The 25,028-nt window shown below is 43.1% G+C and overlaps 2 protein-coding genes across 2 annotated transcripts in view; one reads left to right on the top strand and one right to left on the bottom strand.

Annotated features, from left to right (window-relative positions):
• Positions 1 to 5,569: 5,569 nt before the first annotated feature.
• DBR1 (debranching RNA lariats 1) lies at positions 5,570 to 15,805 on the bottom strand. Its single transcript, XM_073646516.1, has 9 exons — positions 15,670 to 15,805; positions 14,101 to 14,354; positions 13,775 to 13,899; positions 13,317 to 13,397; positions 12,150 to 12,235; positions 10,541 to 10,765; positions 9,212 to 9,289; positions 8,952 to 9,097; positions 5,570 to 6,839 (listed from the first exon to the last, which is right to left on the bottom strand). Exons 2-9 carry the CDS (start codon positions 14,295 to 14,297, stop codon positions 6,191 to 6,193), a joined length of 1,587 nt encoding a protein of 528 aa, XP_073502617.1. The 5' UTR covers positions 14,298 to 14,354; positions 15,670 to 15,805; the 3' UTR covers positions 5,570 to 6,190.
• A 189-nt stretch (positions 15,806 to 15,994) lies between these two features.
• VPS8 (VPS8 subunit of CORVET complex) overlaps positions 15,995 to 25,028 on the top strand; it is a 170,889-nt gene continuing 161,855 nt past the window's right edge. Inside the window, exon 1 of the mRNA XM_073646517.1 lies at positions 15,995 to 16,153. Within this exon, the coding sequence (XP_073502618.1) occupies position 16,153 (1 nt within the window). The 5' untranslated portion in view covers positions 15,995 to 16,152. The remainder of the gene's footprint in view (positions 16,154 to 25,028) is intronic.

Here is a 25,028-nt window from a genome sequence, read left to right on the forward strand (position 1 = left end):
TACTAAAACGAATTCTTCACCTACTGTTGATTTGTTCATTCTGCCTCCCAAAGATCGCAGTAAGGCTCGGCTCATATTTATCTTGCGCTCTACACTGAGCGCTTAACACTGAGGTTTCCATATAAATATCTGAAATACGTAATTCAGGTCAAACCCCCAGCGGAATGTTGTCTATTATGAGGCAGACGGAGGCACTGTGGACGCCATCTGACCTGTGATCCAGTGGTGTCCATCCTTTTAGGCGTAGATAAAAGCACCGTCGGCCACAGTTTTGTGCACTTTTGAAAAAAAGGACACCGCTGAACAGAGGCCAGACGTAGTCCAGAGTAACTCTGCTGTCTCATTATAGTGAATGAAGCCCTCGGGGTTTCATCTGAATCATGTCATTTGGAGATTTAGAGGTAATCCACAAAGTAAGTGGCTCAGTGTAGCGTGCCGGATAAATGTGATCCAAAATGTTATGTAACATGTTTCATATAAAAGCTTCAACTCAATCCACAAAAAAAGCCCCCACTCAGGTCTGTCATCTGTTATCGGAAATATAGGGGGCTTCCACGTTACTGGTAGTACAAAGGCTCTAGAAAAACCCTATGGGTAATCGCCCCCCAAAAGAAATCCAGCACTCCCATATCCGAATGTCACCCCTCCCTTCTGAGCCCCAGTGTGTCTAAACGACATTTAGCGTCCACGTTTGACATTTCTGTATTGATGAGAGTCCACCTAATTTACAGGTGCGCGTCTCCAGAAGCATGAGCTGGGCACTGCAACGTACTGAGCACTACAACGGGAGTTTGCAATTTTCAATCAGCAACATCCACCGCTTTTTGTTTCTGGGAAACATCCATGGAGTCAAAATCGTCACTACATCTGTATATAAGTTCCCAGAGAGGTATAATTTCTAAAATAGAGTCATTTGAGGGGGGAGTTCTGCTTTTCTAACACTTAGCTCTGTATATGGAGTCTGCTATTTATTCTAGGAAAATCTGTGCTCCAGGAGGCAAATAGTGCTCGATCCCTCTTAAGTTTCGCCTTGCGGCTAAGCAGTATTGTACAGCCACATATGGGTATTTCTACATTCAGCCGAAATTGGGCAACAAATTTTGGTGCATTTTTTACCCATTTCCCAGTGTAAAAATGTAAAATCTAGGGCTAAAACAAAATTTTGGTGGTAAAAATGTAATTTTTTCTTCATTGCCTAAGGGTATAAAATTCTGTGACACACCTGTGGTGTCAATATGACCACTGCATCTTTAGATGAATTCATTTAGAGGTGTAGTTTGTAAAATGAGGTCACTTATGGGAGGGTTTGGCTTTTCTGGCACCTCAGAGCTCTACCAATGTGACATGGCACTCTCAAACCAGTCAAGCAAAATCTAAACTCCAATATGGTGCTTCTTCCCTTCTGAGCTTTGCACTGTCTCTCAAAAGTAGTTTTCAACCACATATGAGGTATCGGCGTACTGAGGAGAAATTGCACAACAAATTTTGGGGTCCATTTTCTCCGGCTATCCTTATGAAAATATTGGGGGCTAAAACATTTATGTGGAAAAAGTATTTTTTCCTCATTTTCCCAGATCAACGTTGTAAAATTCCATGAAGCACCTGTGGGTTCAGGGTGCTCACCACACATCTAGATAAATTTTTTGAGATGTCTCATTTCCAAAATGTGGTCACTTGTGGAGGGTTTCCACTGTTTAGGCACATCAGCGCCTCTTTAAAACGTGACATGGAGCCCACTAATTATTCCAGCAAATTTTGCATTCAAATGGCGCTCCTTCCCTTCCAAGCCCTGATGTGTGCCGAAATGGTGTCACTTTTGTGTTTCCACTGTTTAGGCACAGCAGAGGCTTTTCAAACGCGACATGGAGTCCACTAATTAATCCAGCAAATTTTACATTCTAGAAGTCAAATGGCACTCCTTCCAGTAAGTGCCCTGCCGTGCACCCAAACAGTGGTTTTCCCCCACATATGGGATGTGTGTGTGCTCAGAAGAAATTGCACAACAAATTTTGGGGTCCAGTTTCTCCCTTTACCCTTGTAAATATAAAAAGAAATTTGGGTCTAAAAGGAAAATTTGTGTGAAAAAAAATAAAATAGTATTTTTTCCTTCCACATTCCATTAATTCTCGTGAAGCACCTGAAGGGTTAATAAACTTCTTGAATGTGGTTTTGAGCACCTTGAGCGGTGCAGTTTTTAGAATGGTGTCACTTTTGGGTATTGTCTGTCATATAGATCCCTCAAAGTGACTTCAAATGTGATGTGGTCCCAAAAAAATGGTTTTGTAAATTTTGTTGTAAAAATGAGAAATCGCTGGCCAACTTTTAATCCTTATAGCTCCCTAACAAAAAAAAAAAAATAGGTTTCAAAAATTGTGCTGATGTAAAGTAAACATGTGGGAAGTGTTATTTATGGACTATTTTGTATGACATAACTCTCTGAATAAGAGTATAAAAATTAAAAGTTTGAAAATTGCAAAATTTTTGCCAAATTTCCGATTTTTTTTTCACAAATAAACACTAGTCATATCAAATAAATTTTACCACTATCACGAAGTACAATATGTCACGAATAAAAAACAAATCTCAGCATGACTGGGATCCGTTAAAGCGTTCCAGAGTTATCAACTCAAAGTGACACAGGTCTGAATTGTAAAAATTTGCCTGGTCAGGAAGGTGAAACAGGCTTCGGGGGGAGGGGGTTAAAGAACATAAAAGACTTAGGCTGTGTGCGCACGATGCGTTTTTAATGCGTTTCTGCAGCTGCGGAAACGCATTAAAACGCATGGTAGAAGGGCAGCAATGTTCCCCAATGATAATATGATAATCCGCATGTGCTGTGCCCATGCTGCAGATTTTTCCGCAGCGTTTATGCTGCGCTCAAAAATCCGCAGCATGTCCATTAATTTTGCGGAAACGCTGCGTTTTCGCCGCCATTGACTTGCATTAGACCGCATGGATTACGCATCACTGTATATGTAGATGCGTAATCCACGCGTTCTAATGTGCGGATGGTACTCGGGTGTAGATGAGAGGAGAGTCTCCTCCACACCCAGGTCCCATTAAAAAATCTGTAAAAAAAAAAAAAAAAAAAAAAATGAATAAAATAAGAAATAAATGTATACTTACCTTCTGTCAGCCCGCGCACCGCTCCTGCTTGGTTCCTGGCACTTTGCAGTGAGTTGAAGGACCTGCGCTGACGTCAGAGTCATGTGACCCTTCAATTCAATGTTGCCGGCAAGGGAGAATGGAGTGAGCGGGACACCGGGGGCCATCAGAGGGTAAGTATACATTATTTTTTATTTTTAACCACTCTCTCGGGTCACACTATATAAATCAATGCTGTTTGCATGGATTTATATAGTGTGATCTAGTTGTCACAAGCACTTTCCAAGTGATGCTAATCGCTTGGAAAGCGCTTGTCAATCTGCATGCGGAAATGTCAGTGGGTAACCGCTCCATTTCTGCATGTCCCTGGCAGGATAACGCATGTACAATCCGCATGCGTTTTTTTCTGCCAGGGAGATGCAGAAACGCTCAGGAAAAAATCCGGAGCATTTCTGCATCGTGGGCACATAACCTTATTATAATGGGAAGGACTTAAATTTTAATTCCTGGAAAGAAATGAATAAAATCACAGATCGAGAATTCAGCACACTCCTTTCCATAAGGAAAGCCATTTCCGACTTACTTTGTAACAAAAATCCGTTGACAGATTCTGTTCGCTTTCTCTTATGCAATGCCAATAACATCTTCTGGAAAACTAGTAGCATCTTTTTTTTTTTTCTTCAAAATTCTAGGTTTTATTGAAAGTTTATATAAATTTTCAATTACAAAAATACAAAACAAACAGGACAGTATCAGCATCAATATCATAGAATATATATAGTATAACGTCCAATAAAATATCGAGTTATAGGAAGAAAAGGGGAACATTTTAGGCCATCAGTATTACAATTATGAAGTTACTAAAAACCAATGGAAACCATACATAGTGCAGCCAGGCGCAAACCAACGCAGAGCATAATAAGTACAGAGAAGACACGCACTGGAGAAAAGGGTGGGTCACATCAGTCTGATGAAAGACGGTAGGCATCGGATTCCTGAGATTCAATCCAGTCTCTCCAAGTCTCACAGTCAGTGGAGGATTGAGAAATCAAATGTTCCATCCTATTTAGAAGGGCTATTTCACAGAACCACTCCTCCAGAGTAAGTGAAGTACTTTCCAGTGACGAGGAATGATATTCTTAGCAGCCTGTATAAGGTAGCTTATTAAAGATCTTTTCAATCTGGTGAAACTAGTTGGGATCATAAAGAGCAAAAGAGATTCAGGAGAATCAGGCACAGATAGATATTCAAAAAATGACTAGTCCATGACCATTTTAATCAAGATATATCCTTCAATAAGAAAAAAACAAACATATGCCTAACTGGGAGAAGGATCTTAAAAATAAATAAATTCTCCATAGACCAGTGGCATACATTCTTACGCTTCGAATATTTGTTCAACCCAACACGAGGCCCACTTTAAAGACCCTCACGAGATGGTATTACACACCTTCCAGATTAGCCAAAATTTTCCCTTGACAAATCAATACTATATTGGAGAGGTTGTGGCCTCAATGGCGATCTCCTACATATTTTCTGGAATTGCCCCAAATTCCCGAACAAGTGGAAGGAATTGTCAGCTCGTAATAAAATATTGCAAACAGATTGCCATCTCTCCCCAAATGGTACGGCTATCCCTTGATATGGAATTTATGGACCCTGGTTTCAAGCCAATTTTGATACATATTTTCTTAACTATTAAAAATTCAATTGCAGCTAATTGGAAGAAATCTACCATTTCCGAAATAGTCGGAATTGAGGTTATAATTTCCTTACATAATAATATGTATGGGGAAAAAAAAAAAAAAAAAATAATCACACCATTGCTAAATTACTACTCTAAATACTATAAAAAGGTGGAAACCTTGGCTTGATAACCCAGTATAGCCAAGTCCTCCAAAAGTACTTTGTGACTTCACTCTCCTTTTTGTATAATCTTTATCACTTGTTGAGTCAAGACTTATAAGTTATAGGATCAATACTGTGAATTATACACCATTTCAGGATTCATATTTAAATAGAATGTCATTTTGTTATACATATTGCCAAAAAAAGGCAAAATGCCCTCTTGTAAGTTATTGGTTCTCCTTCTTCCATATGTTTCATTCCCTTCCTCCCTCCCTCCATATTTCCTTTCTGATTTTAAAGGGTGTGTTTTTTTTTTTTAAAAGTGTTAAAATGAATAAAAATGATTGGAACAAAAGGTGGAACATACGCACAGCAAGTTGCCTTCAAATTGCTGTGCATAGGTTATTATTTTTAATGTATATTGAGCGCTTTCAAGACGTTGTGTGCAGAAACCCCAAGTCAAGTAGTTTTCTCCATGTATGTTGCTGGCAAATTAGTAGACGCCGTGTAATTAGGTCTCGGAATCGATTGTAATAGCTTATAAATGGTAGCATAGACCCACTCTCACATAACATTGCGGGATAATACTTAATAAAAGTCCATAAAAACACAATGATTTCATAGTCCTGATTTATTTATTTTTTCTTAAATTAAAAATTCTACCCATAGAACTTTAACAAAAAAAAAATAAAAATCTTAAAATAAGGTTACTTATTAAAAAGTACAATTTATACATTGGAAATTGAGTATTTTACAGGACTAGATGGGCAGGTTTAGCTTTAATATAAAACATTTAAGAACACAAATCTTGTGCCAGGCATTTCCGTAATGACTAAATAATATTAAAATGCAGTAACCATTTCATAAGGACATCACATGGTTTGATCAGTGGTGGTCCGGGGGCTGAGTCCTCCACCTCTGCTGACGGCTCTGTTTGGCTCTCCCTGGAGAGCTGGGGTTACTGATGTACCTTCTCAACTACTTTCTATGAGCATGTACACCGCCCTCCAAGGGGAGCCGATCAGAGCCAATCACAGCGTTCAGGCGAACCATTGTGCCCCTTTATTTTAGGCACCCAGACCCACTGATCAAGACACATGACATTTCAGAAGTTTTCTGAAATAACAGCTTTACTTTCTCAGTAAAACAATCAATCATTCAGATTTGGGGTACGCCGCAGACCACCCAGCAGTCAGTGGCATGACCAGCAGAGGACATACTGCATAATCCAGTCCATTTACTCATCTTCATCTTTAGCTGTATAAATGTCCTGATTCCGTCTTTTAATCCTGACATTGCCGCCTCGTCCATTCTCATCACTTAGCCTCTTGAGTGGTCTCTCAGGGTTCTTTCCTTCACCTTCAGTCTGGCTGCTCTCTGACCTTTCCATCTCATCATTGGTTGAATCCATTGCTTCATCTGATGAGAGAGCCATTGAATCTGGGAGATCTCGTATGCTGGAGAAGCTCACAGACGAGTCTGGGGTGTATTCTGGAGACGTCTCCACAGACTGTACAGAGAGGTCTTCTTCATCCTCCAGAGTGATCTCATCAGGGTTAATTGAAGAAGAGAGGATGGAGGTATCGGTGCTGTATTCACTGGGATCTTCCACAGAACCACCGCTGTCAACATCATTGTCTTCTGGTGTATCAAATTCTCCCCCTACATCATGTAGACAGACTTTGGCATTGATGTCGATAAGTCCAAAATGGGCACAGAACTCTGTTGTCTGAGGATTTACTACATGGGATGCTACCCTGTGGTGCTGAGGATGGTTTGGGTTATAAGAGGGTAGCGTGACCCTAAAGTTGTACGGGATATAGAGGTCACTGCTGAGGTCCTTAAAGACTTCTTGTTTGCTTTGTTCAGTGGCGCTGTAATCCCACCTAGCATGGAAAATAATAAAGATTAGGGTTATCCTCATTTTCTCCATAATAGTCAGACAGGCATCTAATATTAAAAGAGGTACCCTCAAGTTTAGAAGCTATTCCCCATTCATGGGATACGAATGGGTGGGGGCAACTTGCCAATTGTTGGGGTCCCACTGCTGGGATACACACCAATCCCAAGAACTGTGTGAATGGAGAGATGGTCGATCATGTACACTGCCACTCCATTAATTCATACTGCGAGTGCAGACGACCATCAATACACTTTGCTCAGCCATCTCTGGAGATACCATACAGAATGAACATGATCATCCATGTGCAGAGCTTTAGAGTCCTGGTTCTTGGGATTGGAGTGGTTCCCAGCAGTTGGACCACCAGCGATCAGGAAGTTATTCCATAGGGTAGAGGAGAACTCAAACTTTGTACAACCCCTGCAAGTAATCTTTTTAAAAAAAAAAAAAAAAAAAAAAAAAAAAAAAAGAAAAAAAAATTTGTAAACTGTTCTGGTTAATTTAGATTTTTCGATTGCTCTGTGACCTGAGCAGAAGGGAGGGGCAGGGGTAATCCTTCCTATGATAATAAGGAGATACCCAGTGAACGTCAACTCCACAGAACACAAATTATCAGCCTATGGCGAGGCTTGATGGCCAGTGTAAAAATTGGCTAGTTTTCAAGGCTGTGTTAATATACATTTAAAGTCACCAGTGTTTTTTTTTTTTTTTTTTTTCCCATCAATCAATAGTACACATGAAAGTAAGAAACTGTGATATACATGTTAATCAGGAAAATCTGCTTCTCTCTTCTCCTGGACTGATCTTTCATTCTCAATTCATGTGTAAAATGTGTCTTCAGCGATCACATTTTTTCTCATTACTGAGATAGATGACAGTTGGTGCTCATAAAGTTATATGGAGAACTAACAGTTTCAGGAGAACTTGCAGAATGCCTGCGCTAGCTCCTCCATAGAAGTTTAAGGCTATGTGCGCACGATCAGAGATTGCTTGCAGAAATTTCTGCACCTCTTGGCAGCAAAAATGCTGCGGAAGATCCACAGCGTTTTTGCCACGCGTTTTTTCCAATGCATTGTATAGGAAAAACTCAGGCCAAAATGCACATGCTGCTTTTTCTTCTGCACATGAAATTCAGTCAGGAAAAATCCTGATCATGTGCACAGAACTTGCAAAATGTCATAGGAAATAATGGGATAAGGTTTGCAATACGTTTTTTGGCCCATTTCTGTGCGGAAAAAAAACAAAACGCACCGTGTGCACACAGCCTGAAAGCACCAGCTGTCATCTCCTTTCTCAGTAATGAGAACATCTGTCTACACTGAATACATATTTTACCTATGAATAGAGAGAAATATATCAATTCTGGAGGAGAAAGAAGTATGCTAGATTACAAGCCAACATGAATGTGGTAAAGTGTATGAGGCACGAGAAAGTAAACCAAGTACAGATATAACTGATCTAAAGAACAGCTAGAATTAGTGGACAAGCCAAGCCTAAAGGAGTCCTCACATGGCAGCCATTGGCGACATATCACCAGAGGACAGGCCAAAGTGCGGTCGCCACTAAAACAAAGTGGCAAGCAGTGCCAGCAAACTTATTTAGCTAGAAAATGTGGACAAAAAAAAAAAAAACCCACACACACCTCTACCCCTACCCCCGGCTAAAAAGTTATTCCTTTTACACAGAGGGCAGAGGATAGACAGAAAAAGGAGCAAGGGCTATTTTACGCTCTCAAGCGCTTCATCCAGGCTCTGACCCTGGATGAAGCGCTTAGCAGTGTAAAACAGACGTCGCTCTCCTCTGTCTATCCTCTGCCCGTATGTAATAAAAGGAATAACTTTTTAGCCATGGGGTGAGTGCCACAGTTTTGTTTCTGCTCTTATTTTTTTATCCTGTTGAGAACCACGTGTGGCTAGGTTATAACTGACCCAGGACTTAATGACATTTATCTCCATATGTTACTCCATTAATTTGATTGCAATTACTAGTAGTGCTGAACTATTGTCTTTTCATTTATTATTTAGCTAGAAATGTACATTGTTACAGACCATTTGACAAAAAAAAAAAAAACCAAGGACTCCAAGGCTGTGAAGCTCACCTGCTGTGCAGACCGTTGTTCTCAGGCATATTCCATGTCCTGGGTGTAACATTCAGTAGGTCTTTGGTTGCTTTTAGAACAGACAGCCATTCCAGGTCGTATTCTAGTTGTTCTGGCTTACTTGGATCATGATCAACCTCTACAATCTGGGGATAGTTAAAAAGAAGAAGGAAAAAAAAAAAAAAAAAACCCTTAAGTGTCACAGCTTTATAGCAGATATAAATGGCATCACGTGTAGAAAAACCGTACACCATTCTCACCTGCAGAAATTCACGCTGTGGTAGGCATTTATCAAGCGACAAGAACTTTGTTGCTTTAGGTAGCTTGCCCTCTTTATTCTGAAAAAAAATCAATATAAACTGGTCAGTAACATGGAATAAAGCATGGAATAAAAGAGAGAAGGAGAAAAAAAAAAAAAAAAAAGGTTCAAGTGCCGAGTCTCAGTGGATGATCCCAGTGAATTTAAGCAGCTTGCGCAGCCTACACCAGCAGAGCTGCGGGCTCAGTTTTCTATAGCGCTGTTAACAAGAGACGCGGAGAACCAGCACTAGATCCAGGCAGGGTAACACTTTACTAACTACTAAGGAAACCTATAGGGACAGTTTGTAGAACGTGTACAACAGCTTTAAAAGCTAAACTTATACTTAGATCTACTCCCTTAAATTATGGTATGGAAACTTCAACAAAATTAAATTTGAGGGTGGAAGGGATATACAAAAAAAAAAAAAAAATAAAGAACCCAGTGATTCTGGTCAGATATACTGAAAAGAGTTCAATAGCTGTCTTTAAGCGAGTCCCATATATATGTGATACACCAGGTATATAGGACACCTCAATTCTTATTTAACATAGGATTTCATCCAAGACCCCATTGTCCTAGATGCAAAACTAACAGAGCAGATTTCCACATCATATGAAGCATCTGCCCTAACTTGGTGTCCTTGTGGAAGAGTGTTGTAGTAATGATTAACAGGGTTTATTCAATTGATGTAAAGCTCTCACCATTAGTATGTATACTGGGATATGTTGAAGATCTGACTTGATGAGTACGGCAAAATTGCGGCGGCAAGTATGTTATATATGGCAAGAAAATTGATAACAGATCAGGAGCCTATGATATCAGAATTTATTGATAAAGTTAACTGGCCAGTAAATTTGGAAAAAGGCATATACCTAAAGAGATGCCATCGCTAAATTTGACATGATATGGGGTTTATGGATTGATGGCTCTGGTCTGACGTCTAGGGATCTGAGGAGATTTCACCTTGCTTTGAGTTACGTTTATATGATGCCTCATATTAAACTTCTTTGAAAATTAATAAAAATGTTATTAGTACTTCCACAAGTTATATGTAATTAGATTGACTATTGTTACTATGTCCAAATATGTGTTCATCTAATTATGCTGGTTTTGCAGAGCCAAGATATACAAATAACTCATGTTTAATGCTTCTTAAGGTTGAGGGGGGGGTGGAGAACTGTTTCTCCAATGTTTGTCTGGTTGTTTTCTTTTTTACCTTTGTGAAAATCTTTCTAAAAATTAATAAAAACATGGCAGTGATTTTGACACAAAGGTCAAGTTTTCTTACCGGATGTTGTAAAAAAGCAGCAAATTTGACATGGAGATGAGCAGAAAACCAGTAAGATGGCTGGAGGTGATGGAGGAGTTCGCTGGCCGCTGGGCTGCCCAGGGTATTACTCTCCACCTCTTGTTTCAAGAACTTCTTTTTCTTCAAGAGTTGGTTTTTGTTCCCATAATGGTAGATGCCACGGGGCCAGTCATGGGACAGGAAAACATCCATGGGCTCATGTAGCTGCAGAAGATCAGAGCAGAGGAGATCATTAGTAAATACTGAGTAAATTGTTCACTCCAGGTAGAAATTCCAGGCAAATTGAGCAGATAAGACCCTAAACGATCTACACAGGTATGCTTTAAATAGAGGGTACATGATGCCCCCAAAAGAGTGCCATGAAATAGGGTTTAGGGCTGAAGTGAACAGTCTGTGACTCTTCTGCCCTGCTGAAGGCTGTGGTGAGATTTTGATAACTGCAGTAAACCCACATTTAATGGGACCCTGTCATGTTCACAAGTACTATGAACTGAGGATGGGGCTGAAGCTGGGCTGGGTACCTGGCGCAGACTTTCGCAAGCATGGGTATGATTGTCTTTTGCTTTTGATTCGATTTCTATTAACAATAGATGGAGTCCCCTTTTATACTTATGCTGATAGCTAGCATTAATGTGACTACTATATGGGCTCTCCACCTATAGTTGTTTGTCTATTCACTTTCTACATCTGTATAAAGCATTGCTGCAGGAAGTACTTACGTAATCACTAATTTTTTGGTGTATTATGCTGGGTATACTGGTACCTACCCAGTTTACTATCATGTTTAATTCATGCAGCTTACTTCAATAACCTATGCATGCGTACTGTGTCTGGGTGTTTTAGCCTTGCACTGGGTTACTTATCGCCACATCTTGATATTAAATGACATTAAATATTTATGCAATTTTTTTTTAATGAAATGAATTAATAAAATTAACACCTTTATTCCTCCCAGGAGCTATGGGCTTTCTGTCACAGGTGCATAAGAGCCAGGATTGGGGAACCTGCTGGAGCCCGAGTAACCGGCAGAGCCACACGTATGACTACAGTTGCCATTCCACCCTCTTTTTAATGATTTGTCTTTTGTTCAACCTATGAAACTTACACACTATTGGATTATTATTAAAGGGGTTTTCCAGCCTTAGGCTACAAGTCTGCAGTCACTATGAGAATGCAGACTTGTGAATCCTCACATCGGATGCAATGCACCCTATCAGGACTGTCTGATGCTGTAAGCGAGCGGTTATCTGACAGCAAGTATGTGATTTCCATACTTCCGGTCACATTCAAACAAGAATATATCCAGTCTCACTCAATAGACTTGCACTGAGCGAGGCCACGCACATCTAGTCTTCATGTGACCACATGTATGCAAAGCATATACTTGCAGTCACACTGCCCCCGCTCCCAGCATCGGAGAATCCTCACAGCAAGCAGTGCGCGTGATGTGAGGATTCACAAGTCGGCAGTCACATAGTGACTGCAGATCTGTAGCGTAAGACCAGACAACCGCTTTAATGCATGTGCCCAGAAAACACTTAACATCCTGTAGAGCTAATGTAGACAATGTGAAGTACTAAGTGCCTACCTGCTTTAGTTTAAAGACCTCTATGTTCCTCACGTGATACGCACTTCTCATTGTATCGTTCGTGTATGGAGGGTGCTCAAAATGACCTACAGAAATTACAGAACAGAAAAGGTTATTGCAATGTATGAGATGTACACAAATGAGGAATACGACAGATCAGACTATGGGAAAAAAAAAGACAAAGCATCACGGTACATCATAATGTCACAAAAGGTTTACTTCTGCTACATTGTGAGTCTTGCCTTTCACATACAATTTAAGTACCTGTCCTAGATAAAAATCACATGTCCAGGCACGATCCCATAAAGCTCACATAATAGATACTGTATGTTATTGGAATAGGGATAATTTATCCCACAATTACCCACTCGACTAGATAGGAGAAATTAAAGAGGATCTCTGGCAGTCCTAAGAAAGAACAGAGCGGTAGAGCGCATGATTGACCTCCACTCAGTTCAACTGGGGGGGCTCTTTATACCCTTTAACTGTATATAGATTTGCACATTCTGATCCTCTCACACAGCTCATGGATAAAAGTTTACTTTATAGGTAAAGGCAGAGTTTTATTTTAACTTTGCAAAACACAATTACGGTATTTCAATACATTTTTTTTTGTTAAAGAAGAAACTACAAAAAGTGCTATTTTAGATGGTGTGAATGGACATATCACACTCTGAATGAATAATTTCTGCCCAGACAATATATGGTCGCCTAGAGAGTCTGGCAAAGCTGGAAGCAGCATTTATACTGGCACTTCACTCTGCCTCACAGAGATGATACTTGCAGTTCTCCAGCATAGAGTACCATGCAGGCACCATTAAGAATACTTTATTTGCTATGAACAAGAACCCTTTGTAGGTTTTGAACACCCAAGCTAATGCTATGGATTGGCACATCAGTATTAAATTAAGTTTCACAGAAGATTAAATGTTGAGTTTGAACCTGAATGGTTCCCAATGCTGGAACACTACTGGCATCTTCATGTCTAGTTGCAGGCGACTCCATGCAATCCCTCCACCGAACTAAGTTATCCCCCCCAGTTATGCCTTATGCTCTAGCACTTTCCTTTTTGCCATGTGTACAATGTCCATGGCAGCAAAAGAGTTAATGAGTTCTCATCACTAGGTGAACTACAGTAGATTACCACAATTATAATGTCAGACGTACCTTTCCTATAATCGTGCGATTTAAAAATTCCAGACATTCCTCCAATTCTCACCCCACGATACTTCACCACACCAGCATAGCCTGAAAAATAAAAAAGGAAACATAAGCTAAAATCCACCATTAAAATTCTAGCAGTGGTAAAGTGTAATGTGATCTAGTATACAGTCAGTGTTTAGCTGATGGAGGTCACCCCTCATCCCACAGATGCCTTAAATTAAAGGCATTGTCCACAACTGTACCACCCCAGCTTAATGAATTCAGCACCCCATGGAAAACAACAACGTACATTCCCCTCCCATATCGTCCCTAAAGGGGATTTTCACAACACCTGGAACTGGAGCAGTTGTACTAAAAATTATCCTAGATCCCCATCGAGCCCAATTCTCTTCAAAACACCACAATGCAACATGAAATTACCACCAAATGAAGAAATAATGAAGAAAACTTAAGATACCTACCCAAGTAGTAGATATTTGGTGCCACCCAACCACCATACGGCAATTCTTGAAGATAATTTGAGGCTTCATGGTTCCCTCCAATGAAAATGGTAAGTACTGGAGCTTGTTTCTCACCAGAATAATACCTAAAAAATAATATATTAGTCTATAAAAAGAAATAAATCCAAGCCTTGCATTACATCTATATCCCCATACAGTAGTTACTGTGGTTCACAAAGCACAGGATACAACATGTCCGGTTGGCACACAGTAACAAGTGTACATCATGGACACCCATGGGGGTATGACCCCTGCTATCTATTTCAGTATCAGGTATGTGATCTTACTTGTAAAACGTCTGCATCTGACGGTATTTCTGGGGCACGGCCATGCATTTCATGTCCCCCTCATTCCTCACTGCTTGAAAGTCCCCGCAGCAGAGCAGGAGGTCCACTTTAGTGTTCTCCTTCTTCTCCAGGAACTGGATGGTCTCATAGATCTTATCGAGCTCTCCATGGCAGCAGCCCTCCACGGCAATCTTCATGGCTGATGTTCAGTTACAAGACACAATACAGGACAAGGATCTTCTTTACAGTAGCATCTGGGAAACACAAAGAGGACGTTTAGGACATGCACCCAAAAGAAGATAGAGGAGCAACCGTAAAGGCTTTTATGGATAGTTCAGACCCTAGAACAAGTTCTTGGAATGGTATTACAATTGGTGTCCTTCTCCCCTTACCGATAACCTGCAGCCTCCTGGGTCCTTCGCTGCTCTGTGTTCCCACCTTCAATGATGAGGTTTTAAAATGGACATGTGACCGTTTTTGTTTACTACAGTCAGTGATTGGCTGCAGTGGTCACATGACCTTGTCAAAACAGCATCAGTGGAGGTCAGGATACAGATACCAGTGATGGAGCAGGAAGAAGCACATGGGCCATCACTCAGCTCATTGTTCTATAACAGTATAAGTATTTTGGGAGGGGGGGGGGGGGGGGGGGACAGTCATGGGGCTCATTTGTTGTAACACACCCAAGTGAGTTTGTGCACATCTATGCTGCAAACACAGAGCAGATCATCAGATGCAGCAATTCCTGTAAAAGATCTGCCATGTGTGAACAGACCCTCACAGGTTACATTAGATTTTTATCTAAACATTAAAAAAAAAAAAGTCTGACTTTTTTTTTAATGGACAGAGGGTGAAACCATAAATCAGGAAGATTAGAGACATATAATGCTGATACAAAGACATCAGCTGCACTCACTGAACGGTAAAACGATGATAATTACAGTCAGAAATTTCCATACATTTTACCGCTTCCAAAAAAAAAAACAGAAAAATCTATTTTTTGTTGGGGGGGGGGGGGGGGCTGTCCAGGTACTTCTGGATGCTTGACCACCCTGAGGGAAGTCCTTCCTTAGTCTGTATCAGTCTGCAGCTGTATTTAGTTCTGCTCCTTAAAGGGGGATCTCGACCTTCAGAAAAGTGGACCCCAAAAGCTTCACATCCCTAAAATAAAAACGTGTGTACTCCCATATCACAGCTGGGCCAAACACCGAGCTCTGGCGACAGAGGCACAGACCGGGGCGGGGGGGGCTGCTACATATTATTTACAGCAGCTTTAAAGTGGAACAATCCACAAACACAGCCACTACCACTAGACAGAGGTGTGTGCAGGCACTGACTAAGCGGCAGAAGTGAGGAGATTCCCGCTCTGAAGCCCGCAGAATTAGGAATGCAGCACCTTCCTAGAGACAGGGATTAGGGAAGTGTGCTCTTCCTAGGAAAGCCAGCTGGAGCAGCAGCCGGGGCAGGACACCGCAGCCCCCGACCCTCCGGCCTGTGACCCCGGCAGCACAGACCCCACATGTGACGGCTCAGTCACCGGCACCCACACCTCCCCAGCACACGTCTTACCTGCTGTCCAGCGCGATCACTCCAAGGACTGAATGATGCAGTGCGCCTGCGTCGCCTCTTCACCAGGTCTGGAAGTCGCAGGGCGTGGCCAATGACGTCAGCCAGAGGGCGTAACCTTTCCGTTTTACTTACACTTCATTGGTTGCAAATGACAATTGCTTTCCTTCGAAACATTTGAATAATTAAAGTGACAGAAGCTATTTCACAGTGTGCACAGCGCCCACATAGCAAACAGGAGATAACAATGGCAGCTGCTTACAGTAGAACGGTCACTATAACGATGAGAGTGCCTGTGTCACGTGATCTGAGCAAAAGTGTGATCACGTGATAGCTGTAGAGAGAAGGGAAGTGTATGTGGAACGCACGACTGACAGGGAAAAAATAGGGAAGTCTGACTTCCGGGGAGTTTAACGCATGCGCAGCTGGTGTCAATTCAGCTGTCTCTGTTCCCTGATAAACTAGCATTCCTGTGTACCTGGACACAGTAAGTGACGTCACACATGGCGGGTGGGCTGTGCAGGTGCAGGTGGAGATGAGGTCACTCACTGTAAGGGCCCTGTGCTGACAGGGGAGGGGGTGAGCAGATCTGCGACACTTCCTGAATATTTGTGTAGGGGATTATGCCATACTGTGATTTAGGGGAGACACTGAAGTCTGACCACTGTCTGGTCTGCTGGAGTGGAAGCTGTTGTTCTCTGTTATTAGCTGTTTCATTTCTTACAGATGATTGATGTTTTTTTCATTTATTATATTTGTCATTTACTTTATGGGTTTTCCAGTTTTAGAAAAGTGAACCCCAAAGGTTCTATAATAATAAACAGCTGCAGAGGTCAGTGATTGGCTGCAGCGGTGATGTGAGAAATCAATATGATGTCACCAATTCAACCAAAACACTGTGATGTAAGGAGCAGACTCTGGACCTGGGGAGGGTGTGTATAAGTAGACTCTGGGCCCTGGGAAGGTGTGTACAGGAAGACTGTGGGCCCGGGGAGGGTGTGTATAGGAATACTCTGGACCCGGGGAGGATGTGTATAGGAATACTCTGGACCTGGGGAGGGTGTGTACAGGAAGACTCTGTGCCAGGGGAGGGTGTGTACAGGAAGTCTCTGTGCCAGGGGAGGGTGTGTACAGGAAGTCTCTGGGCCCGGGGAGAGTGTGTACAGGAAGACTCTGGGCCCGGGGAGAGTGTGTACAGGAAGACTCTGGGCCCGGGGAGAGTGTGTACAGGAAGACTCTGGGCCAGGGGAGGGTGTGTATAGGAAGACACTGGGCCAGGGGAGGATGTGTATAGGAAGACTCTGTGCCAGGGGAGGGTGTGTACAGGAAGACTCTGGGCCCGGGGAGGGTGTGTACAGGAAGACTCTGGGCCCAGGGAGGGTGTGTACAGGAAGACTCTGGGCCCAGGGAGGGTGTGTACAGGAAGACTCTGGGTCCGGGGAGGGTGTGTACAGGAAGACTCTGGGCCCGGGGAGGGTGTGTATAGGATGACTCCTGGCCCGGGGAGGGTGTGTACAGAAAGACTCCTGGCCCGGGGAGGGTGTGTACAGGAAGACTCCTGGCCCGGGGAGGGTGTGTACAGGAAGACTCTGGGCCCGGGGAGGGTGTGTACAGGAAGACTCTGGGCCCGGGGAGGGTGTGTACAGGAAGACTCTGGGCCCGGGGAGGGTGTGTACAGGAAGACTCTGGGCCCGGGGAGGGTGTGTACAGGAAGACTCTGGGCCAGGGGAGAGTGTGTACAGGAAGACTCTGGGCCAGGGGAGGGTGTGTATAGGTTGACTGTGCCAGGGGAAGATGTGTATAGGGAGACTCTGGACCCAGGGAGGGTGTGTATAAGAAGACTCTGGACCCGGGGAGGGGGTGTACAGGAAGACTCTGGACCCGGGGAGGATGTGTATAGGAAGACTCTAGACCTAGGGAGGGTGTGTACAGGAAGACTCTGGGCTCCGCGCTCCGGATGTGACACTGTCAGTCTGTGCTGCAGCAATAACTGCAGATGTCACTCCGATCGCAGAATTCTGCTGTAAACACATCTGAACGCGCCCATAGAAAGCAGAATCCTACAAAGCAGCCGCCCCCGAGCTACCAAATCTCTGCACAAATAACACTTTGCTTTACACTGAATCAATACAATAAGACTTGTGCCCCCACCCAAACTGACATGTGGCTGAGGACATTTCCATTTTCTTTGTATTTCCATTGAGTTTAATACTGAATCCACATGTAACCATACAATGGGGAGGAGGGGGGCACAAGGATCCCACCAGGGGCATAAAACAACAGTCTCCATTTGCATGTGAAGACCTATGGCTTCTCCACCCTTCTTAGCCAGAAGCTTGTTTTCTCCTTTACAAATTTGTTGCTTTCACCTCCCTGATTAGTTTTGTTTGAATTGATAATTTTTACAAAGTGTTAGGTTCACGTGAACCTGGGAATCTGGAAAGCTCGGCCTATTTTTTATCATGTGTCATCCGTTTGCAATCTGTATTTTTTACAGCAGCAGATAAAAATTTTCCGTTTCTCACATTACAGAATTACAATGTATCTGTAAAAAAGAATAATATTTATATATGGTGGCTCCTTATTGCATTAGATTTTTCTTTTTTTGCGCACCAAATACTCAACATGTGCACGTGGCCTTACGGATGAGTCTCGTCCATTCAAGCCTATAGGTGCACAAAAAAAAATAATAATTGGATTCCGTAAATACTGTATATATAATAAACTGAAAATTACACTGCTATACAATGATTTTGGTGCCAACAATGGCTGAATAGTTTATATTAAGTTTATGGTGCTGATTAACAATATGACTTAGGTTATGCCAGATTGGCTCTAGTTTCTGAGATAACCCTTTCACGACCTATGACGTATCTATACGTCATAGGTCGTGTCCCTGCATTACATTACATGGGGGCTCCGGCGCTGAGCCCGCATGTTTTCAGGCACATGAAAGTTGATCTATACAGCTGACATGTGCCCCTAACAGCCGCAGGATGAATCGCGATCCACCCACAGCTGTTAACATTTTAAATGCCTCTGCCAATCTCTGACAGCGGCATTTAAATTGATTGCACCGGAAGCGCGTCACTAGGTCTGCTCCGTCACTAGGAGACCCACGTGCCTGTCATTGCTGATTTGCTATGAGCACCACCCCGTGGCTGGCGTCCATAACAGATGATCAATTCTGCTACACATAGATCTTTTCTAGCATTGTAAGCCTACAAACGGAAATACAAAATAATTCTATGGGATATTTCATTGCCTAAGACACTGTTAAAGAGTCAAAAGACCAAAAGCTATTGCATTAGTTGTCACACAAAAGTCACATTGGGGGAATTTATTATTTTCATGGATGGAATTATCTCATGAACCAGAACCAATTCAGCAAACGTAATGAGATCTTTTAATTTAGCACCATTAAAATACCTGAAATCCATTCAAAAAACTTTGGCACCTGAAAAAAATATTTTTTTTCTAGTAGACCTGTGTTATTAGTATCTACTGCTGTAAAAAATACAGATGACAAGTGAGAAAAATTAGCCAGAGTTTTCCAGATTCCCAGGTTCACGTGAACCTAACACTTTGTAAAAATTATCAATTCAAACAAAACTAATCAGGGAGGTGAAAGCAACAAATTTGTAAAGGAAAAAACAAGTGTCTGGCTAAGAAGGGTGGAGAAGCCATAGGTCTTCACATGCAAATGGCCACTGTTGTTTTATGTCCCTGGTGGGATCCTTGAGCCCCCCTATTGTATGGTTACATGTGGATTCAGTATTAAACTCAATGGAGATACAAAGAAAATGGAAATGTCCTCAGCCACATGTCAGTTTGGGTGGGGGCACAAGTCTTATTGTATTGATTCAGTGTAAAGCAAAGTGTTATTTGTGCAGAGACTTGGTAGCTCGGGGGCGGCTGCTGTGTAGGATTCTGCTTTCTATGGGCGCGTTCACACCAGATGTGTTTACAGCAGAATTCTGCGATCTGAGTGACATCTGCAGTTATTAGCTGCAGCACAGACTGACAGTGTCACATCCGGAGCGCGGGGCCATTTACCCTGCAGAATGTGAATGACACGTCATAAAATCACACAATGCCGCTGCTGGAATACGCAGGGGATTCTCCACCTGGAAATCTGCAGCGCGAGTCGTTCTGTTTAAAGGGAAACTGTCACCATGAAAATACTGTCCTAAAATAATATTTTTGGGGGGAAAAAAATCAAAAAACATATAGAAAAAGCCTTTAACACCTCAATCACTTTAACCCCTCTATTAATCTTTTTTAACCTCTATTCTCATCATCAATCTACAAGTACGCTCTCAAGAATACTTCTCCTTCTTAATGCGGCTAAGAGTCTTGTTGCAAGACACTGGAAAGATCCTGATCCCCCATCATTACCAGAATGGATCAACCAGTCAAACACTATTATTATTGCTATTATTATGCTATATACTCATTTGAAAAAATGAGTTTGACCCACTCCAAGAATGATAAGCTCCTTAAATACTGGAACATGTGGTAATAATACCAAAATAAGATAGTGGTCCAAACGTATCCATCCACCCCAAAAATGTTTGTACCGTGCATGAACATCTATTATTCGATTCACCCTCGTAGTTCCCAACAGGACGTCTCTACTCCCCCGTCCTCTTTGTTACCCCTCCCTGTGTTAATTCCCTCCACTTTATTCCCTTTTTCCCCAAGTTATGTTTTCCCCATATATAAAACGTATGTTGACACTTATTCATAGAATTGTATTTAAATGTTAATTTTCTTGTTCTGGTCTCTTTTGCAACATACATAAATAAAGAATATATACAAAAAAATAGAAAGTCCAGTCCGCAGGCAGCATGGCATAGAGCAGGGGAGCGGAGTAGACTGATACATACTTTTGGGAGAAAAGATTGTTATTTTTATCATTTAATCCTCTGTGATTTCTGGGATTATTTTTGTCCAGTGGGCGGTCCTAAAAATCACCAAATACTCAACGTGTGAACATGGCCTAAGGGTACATTTCAACAATGAGTTTTTGGTACTTTTTTTCACGTTAACCTATTTTACTTAATAAGTGCTGAAGATCTACAACTTCAAAAACTCAAGAAAAGGTCATAGTGGGAACGTAGTCTAATATAGAAGAAACTAGTGCATGCTGTGATTTCTTTCACGCGTAGATCGTGTACGTGAATAAAAACACTCGTCTGCACCCCCCCATTGAATAACATTGGTCAAAGTGCTGTCCCTGTGCTGTACGTTTTACTTTATGGATCCTGTGCTTCTTCACTTTTTTTCTTTGTGAATTTGGGAACCAGACATTTCTATTAGTAATTAGCAATTTTGTGCTATTTTCTGGTGTAAAAAATGTAACCATTTGGCCTTTATGCCAGCTCAGGTCTGCAGGAGTGCTTCTTAGATGGCAGATCTAGTCATTGGCTTTTCAATGCAAATGCCAAAAAAGGGGACAAGTGAAGCAGACCGGAGACTAATAAATGTAATAAAGTAGTGAAGCCATGGGGATGCCGACATGGCGAGCTTGGGGCCAGTTTGCCCCTGTAGATACATTTTATTGATGATGTTTTTTGTTTTTAAATTACATCTACATTTAGTAATGTGTCTGTTAGCTTTTTGAATCTAACAGTGCTTGTAGATAATGGGAGAATATCCACCAAATCCTGTAAGAAGCCAACAAATAGTAACAACTTCATACCGTACTTACTACAAGCTGCCATCTATCAAATTGGCTCAATAATGTCTCAGATGGACAATTTATGAGAATCAGGAGGAAAATTACCAAATGGAAGACAATCAACTAGTTCATAAATTCACACAAAAAGTTTATAATGTGTGATGTGGAGACCTGTATGGAAAGTTTCAGGAGAAACTTAAAAGGTTTCACACTTTTGCCAGTTTTGATCAAATCAGGGAGTTGATCGATCAGAGACAAGAGCACACAACCAGTTCTGTCTGTGTACAAGGCTTGTCTGCTCACAGATGCCCAGTCACAAGTCTTTATTACAACCAAAGAGATATGAAAAGGGAATTGCTTAGTAGGCTTTACATTACTCAACGGAACAGATATTTTAATTGGGAATAAACAGGTCGTAAATTATGGAAACTGATGCAGATGTCCTTGAAACCAAACTAGCTCTGTGAAATTAACTACCGTATATACTCGAGTATAAGCCAACCCAAATATAAGCCGAGGCACCTAATTTTACCCCAAAAGACTGGGAAAACTTATTGACTTGAGTATAAGCCTAGGGTGGGAAATGCAGCAGCTACTTGTAAATTTTCCCATCCTGGTATGCATAGCTCCCTCATTCCTAATCCTGGTATGCGTGGCCCCCTCATCACCAATCCTGGTATGCATGGCCGCCTCATCACCAATCCTAGTATGCATGGCCCCCTCATCACCAATCTTGGTATGCATGGCCCCCTCATCACCAATCCTGGTATACATGACCCCCTCATTACCAATCCTGGTATGCATGGCCCCGACATCACCAATCCTGGTATGCATGGCCCCCTCACCACAAATCCTGGTATGCATGGCCCCCTCATCACCAATCCTGGTATGCATGGCCCCCTCATGACCAATCCTGGTATGCATGGCCCCCTCATGACCAATCCTGGTATGCATGGCCCCCTCATCACCAATCCTGGTATGCATGGCCCCCTCATCACCAATCCTGGTATGCATGGCCCCATTCATCCCCACTCCTGGTATACATGGCCCCTCATCACTGCACACATGAAAAAAATAAACTTTTCTACTTTCCTTCCCTCTGCTCCAGCGCTGCGTCCTGTTCTGCCAGCAGCTGATCTCAGCATCTGAGCAGCACATGACGTCACTGCCACGCGCCCTCAGACGCTGAGGTGAGCTGCAGCGATTTTTCACTCCTTTCTATGCCGGGACTATGGGCATGGAGAGGAGTGAATATTCATTTTCTTTAATGGTGCACACTGTAGCCGCAGCTGCTGGCTTCCTGCTGCGGCTCAGCTATACTGTGTGCCCACTACTAAAGAGAATGAATATTCACTCTTCTCCACGCCCACGGTAGTGGAGAAGAGTGAATATTCATTTTCTCAAATAGCGGGCACACAGGATAGCTGAGCCACTGCAGGAAGTCGGCAGCTATGGCTACAGTGTGCGCGATTAAAGAAAATGAATATTTACTCCTCTCTGTAACATCCCTGGCGGCGTGCTTGCATAGTGCACCACCTGCCATCATGCAAGACCGCAATCTTACCTGTCAGTCCATGCTGCACTCTTTGCTCCAGTACCTGCTGTGTCCATGTCTCTTGTCTGATTGCTTAGGACGTCGGTGCGGCTTTCTGCTTGTTTCTTATAGCTACTGAGTTCACAGTCCTAATGCGTCCCCAGCCTATTGCTGTGAGTCACTGGATACTTAAACCCCCTCCACCCAGTAGGAGGTGCCTGAGCATCATTTTCACTCGGTTTGTCTTTTGCAACTGAGGTGCCAGGTCTTGTCCTGACTCTAGTCTGTCCGCCACCCTGGGGGCTGAGTACCCAGGGCCTTTTCCTGTACCTGTGACTTCTAGTCTGTTGCCACCACCCTGGGGGCTGAGTTCCCAGGCTCGTTCCTGTATCTTGTTTCCGGTTCAGTTCCTGTCTGAACAGTGTCCTAGCCCGTTACTTGTTTCTCTCTATGTCCGTACCTTCCCTTTGCCTGCAGTGTCTGAACCTGCACCTAACTCCAACTCGTTGTCTCTGTACTTCTGTTTGTGAGTTTTGTGTCCACTCGCTACTTCATTGTAAGTACCTTGTGTGTATCTGGTTCTACTTGTCCCCTTTCCCTGCCTCCGTATCTACCTCCTGTGTTCTAACCATCTTCCTGTATTTTCCAGTCTGTTCCATGTGAACAGAGCCCTGTCCTGTCTGCCTTCACCTTCTGCTCTGTTCTGCTCTGCTTGTTCACTGCTCCAGCGGTTCCGCTCTGCTCCGCTTGTTTACCGCACGTGCGGTTCTGTTCTACTCTACTTGTTCACCGCTCCGGCGGTTCCGCTCTGCTTCGCTTGTTTATCGCACCTGCGGTTCTGCTCCGCTCTGCTTGCTCTCCGCACCTGCGGTTTTGCTCCGCTCTGCTTGTTCATCGCACCTGCGGTTTTGCTCCGCTCTGCTTGTTCACCGCACCTGCGGTTTTGCTCCGCTCTGCTTGCTCACCTCACCTGCGGTTTTGCTCCGCTCTGCTTGTTCACCGCACCTGCGGTTTTGCTCCGCTCTGCTTGTTCACCGCACCTGCGGTTTTGCTCCGCTCTGCTTGTTCACCGCACCTGCGGTTTTGCTCCGCTCTGCTTGTTCTCTGCACCTGCGGTTTTGCTCCGCTCTGCTTGTTCTCTGCACCTGCGGTTTTGCTCCGCTCTGCTTGCTCACCGCACCTGTGGTTTTGCTCCACTCTGCTTGTTCACCTCTCCTGCGGTTTTGCTCCGCTCTGCTTGTTCACCGCTCCTGCGGTTTTGCTCCGCTCTGCTTGTTCACCGCACCTGCGGTTTTGCTCCGCTCTGCTTGTTCACCGCTCCTGTGGTTTTGCTCTGCTAGTCCACCGCACCTGCAGCTCTGTTCCTGTATCCCAGTACTGGTCCCTATCCAGCCTGCGTTCATACCTGCCAGTATCTGCCTGTCTGCATTCCAGCCGTGCCTGTCCGCACCCGCCTGTCTGCATACCAGCCGCGCCTGCCAATACCCACCTACCTACATACCAGCCGTGCCTGCTAAGTACCAACCTGCCGTCATACCAGCCGTGCCTGCCAGTACCCACCTGTCTGCATACCAGCTAACCTGCCTGTTCCTGCATTCCCCGGTGTGGGTCAACAGCTGTCACCGGGGTCTGACCTGGAGTAGCACCTGGTCCCTCTGCTCGGTTCCTCCCTGGTTCACGGAGTCGACTGAGCCGCCGTGCGCCCTTTTCAGACCAGGTTGATACTTAGTTACGCCCCTCCAGGCACTCCTCGGTTCATGGTACAGTGAGATCACTAATCACGCTCACGCCAGTCAGTCCAGGCGGAGCGTAACACTCTCTACTCCAATGGGCGTGGAGAAGAGTGAATATTCATTCATACTGCCTGTGCACTGCTCCTCCGCTGCTCCCCCACCACCGCCCTCCACAGCCAGAATGTGAGTATATACTCGAGTATAAGCCGAGGGGGACTTTTTCAGCATAAAAAATGTGCTGAAAAAGTCGGCTTATACACGGGTATATAAGGTATACTTTTAAAAACAGAGGAAAGCTTAACACAAAGACACCTTTATATAAGATACAGCACCCTTTGTTATTGCTTTTATGAATAACACTTATAAAGCTAAGATTAAAATACAAAATTATCGTAGATAGATATCTAAATTG

This window comes from Phyllobates terribilis, unplaced genomic scaffold (genome assembly GCF_046119375.1).
Source record: "Phyllobates terribilis strain yellow unplaced genomic scaffold, ASM4611937v1 Scaffold_9__5_contigs__length_417890890, whole genome shotgun sequence".
NCBI classification, from domain to species: domain Eukaryota; kingdom Metazoa; phylum Chordata; class Amphibia; order Anura; family Dendrobatidae; genus Phyllobates; species Phyllobates terribilis.

Excerpts from the sequence above, each read along its gene's own strand:
- DBR1 (XM_073646516.1), bottom strand. The coding sequence starts at position 14,297 with ATGAAGATTGCCGTGGAGGGCTGCTGCCATGGAGAGCTCGATAAGATC. Across the intron at positions 13,900-14,100 it reads CAGATGCAGACGTTTTACAA|GTATTATTCTGGTGAGAAAC; the intron begins GTAAGATCACAT and ends ATTATTTTTTAG. Across the intron at positions 12,236-13,316 it reads ATCGCACGATTATAGGAAAG|GTCATTTTGAGCACCCTCCA; the intron begins GTACGTCTGACA and ends TAATTTCTGTAG.